General features: G+C 48.9%; 1 protein-coding gene across 1 annotated transcript in view; it reads left to right on the forward strand.

Moving 5' to 3' along the window:
- Window positions 1-46: 46 nt before the first annotated feature.
- LOC119585410 (mediator of RNA polymerase II transcription subunit 20-like) overlaps window positions 47-233 on the forward strand; it is a gene marked incomplete at its 5' end in the record, with an annotated part of 19,130 nt that continues 18,943 nt past the window's right edge. Inside the window, 1 exon segment of the mRNA XM_037934073.1 lies at window positions 47-225. Coding sequence (XP_037790001.1) covers window positions 47-225 — 179 coding nt within the window.

Raw genomic sequence — 233 nt, forward strand, 5'->3', positions numbered from 1 at the left:
TGACTTGCACGTTGCATTATTTCATCGCTAAATTTCCCTTTCCCAGGTGACGCTGTCGGCGGATTTGCTCTTCGACTTCATCTTGCCTCGGTTCGACCACATGTACCAGTCAAAGAAAAACCTGAAGATCGAATCTAAGGGCTCAAGGTACGAGATTGGCGACTTTGTGGTCAAGATCGGCACGGTGACCATGAGCGGCCATTACAAGGGAATACTCGTTGAGGTGAGTCTGA

Source organism: Penaeus monodon, chromosome 19 (assembly GCF_015228065.2).
Source record: "Penaeus monodon isolate SGIC_2016 chromosome 19, NSTDA_Pmon_1, whole genome shotgun sequence".
NCBI lineage: Eukaryota > Metazoa > Arthropoda > Malacostraca > Decapoda > Penaeidae > Penaeus > Penaeus monodon.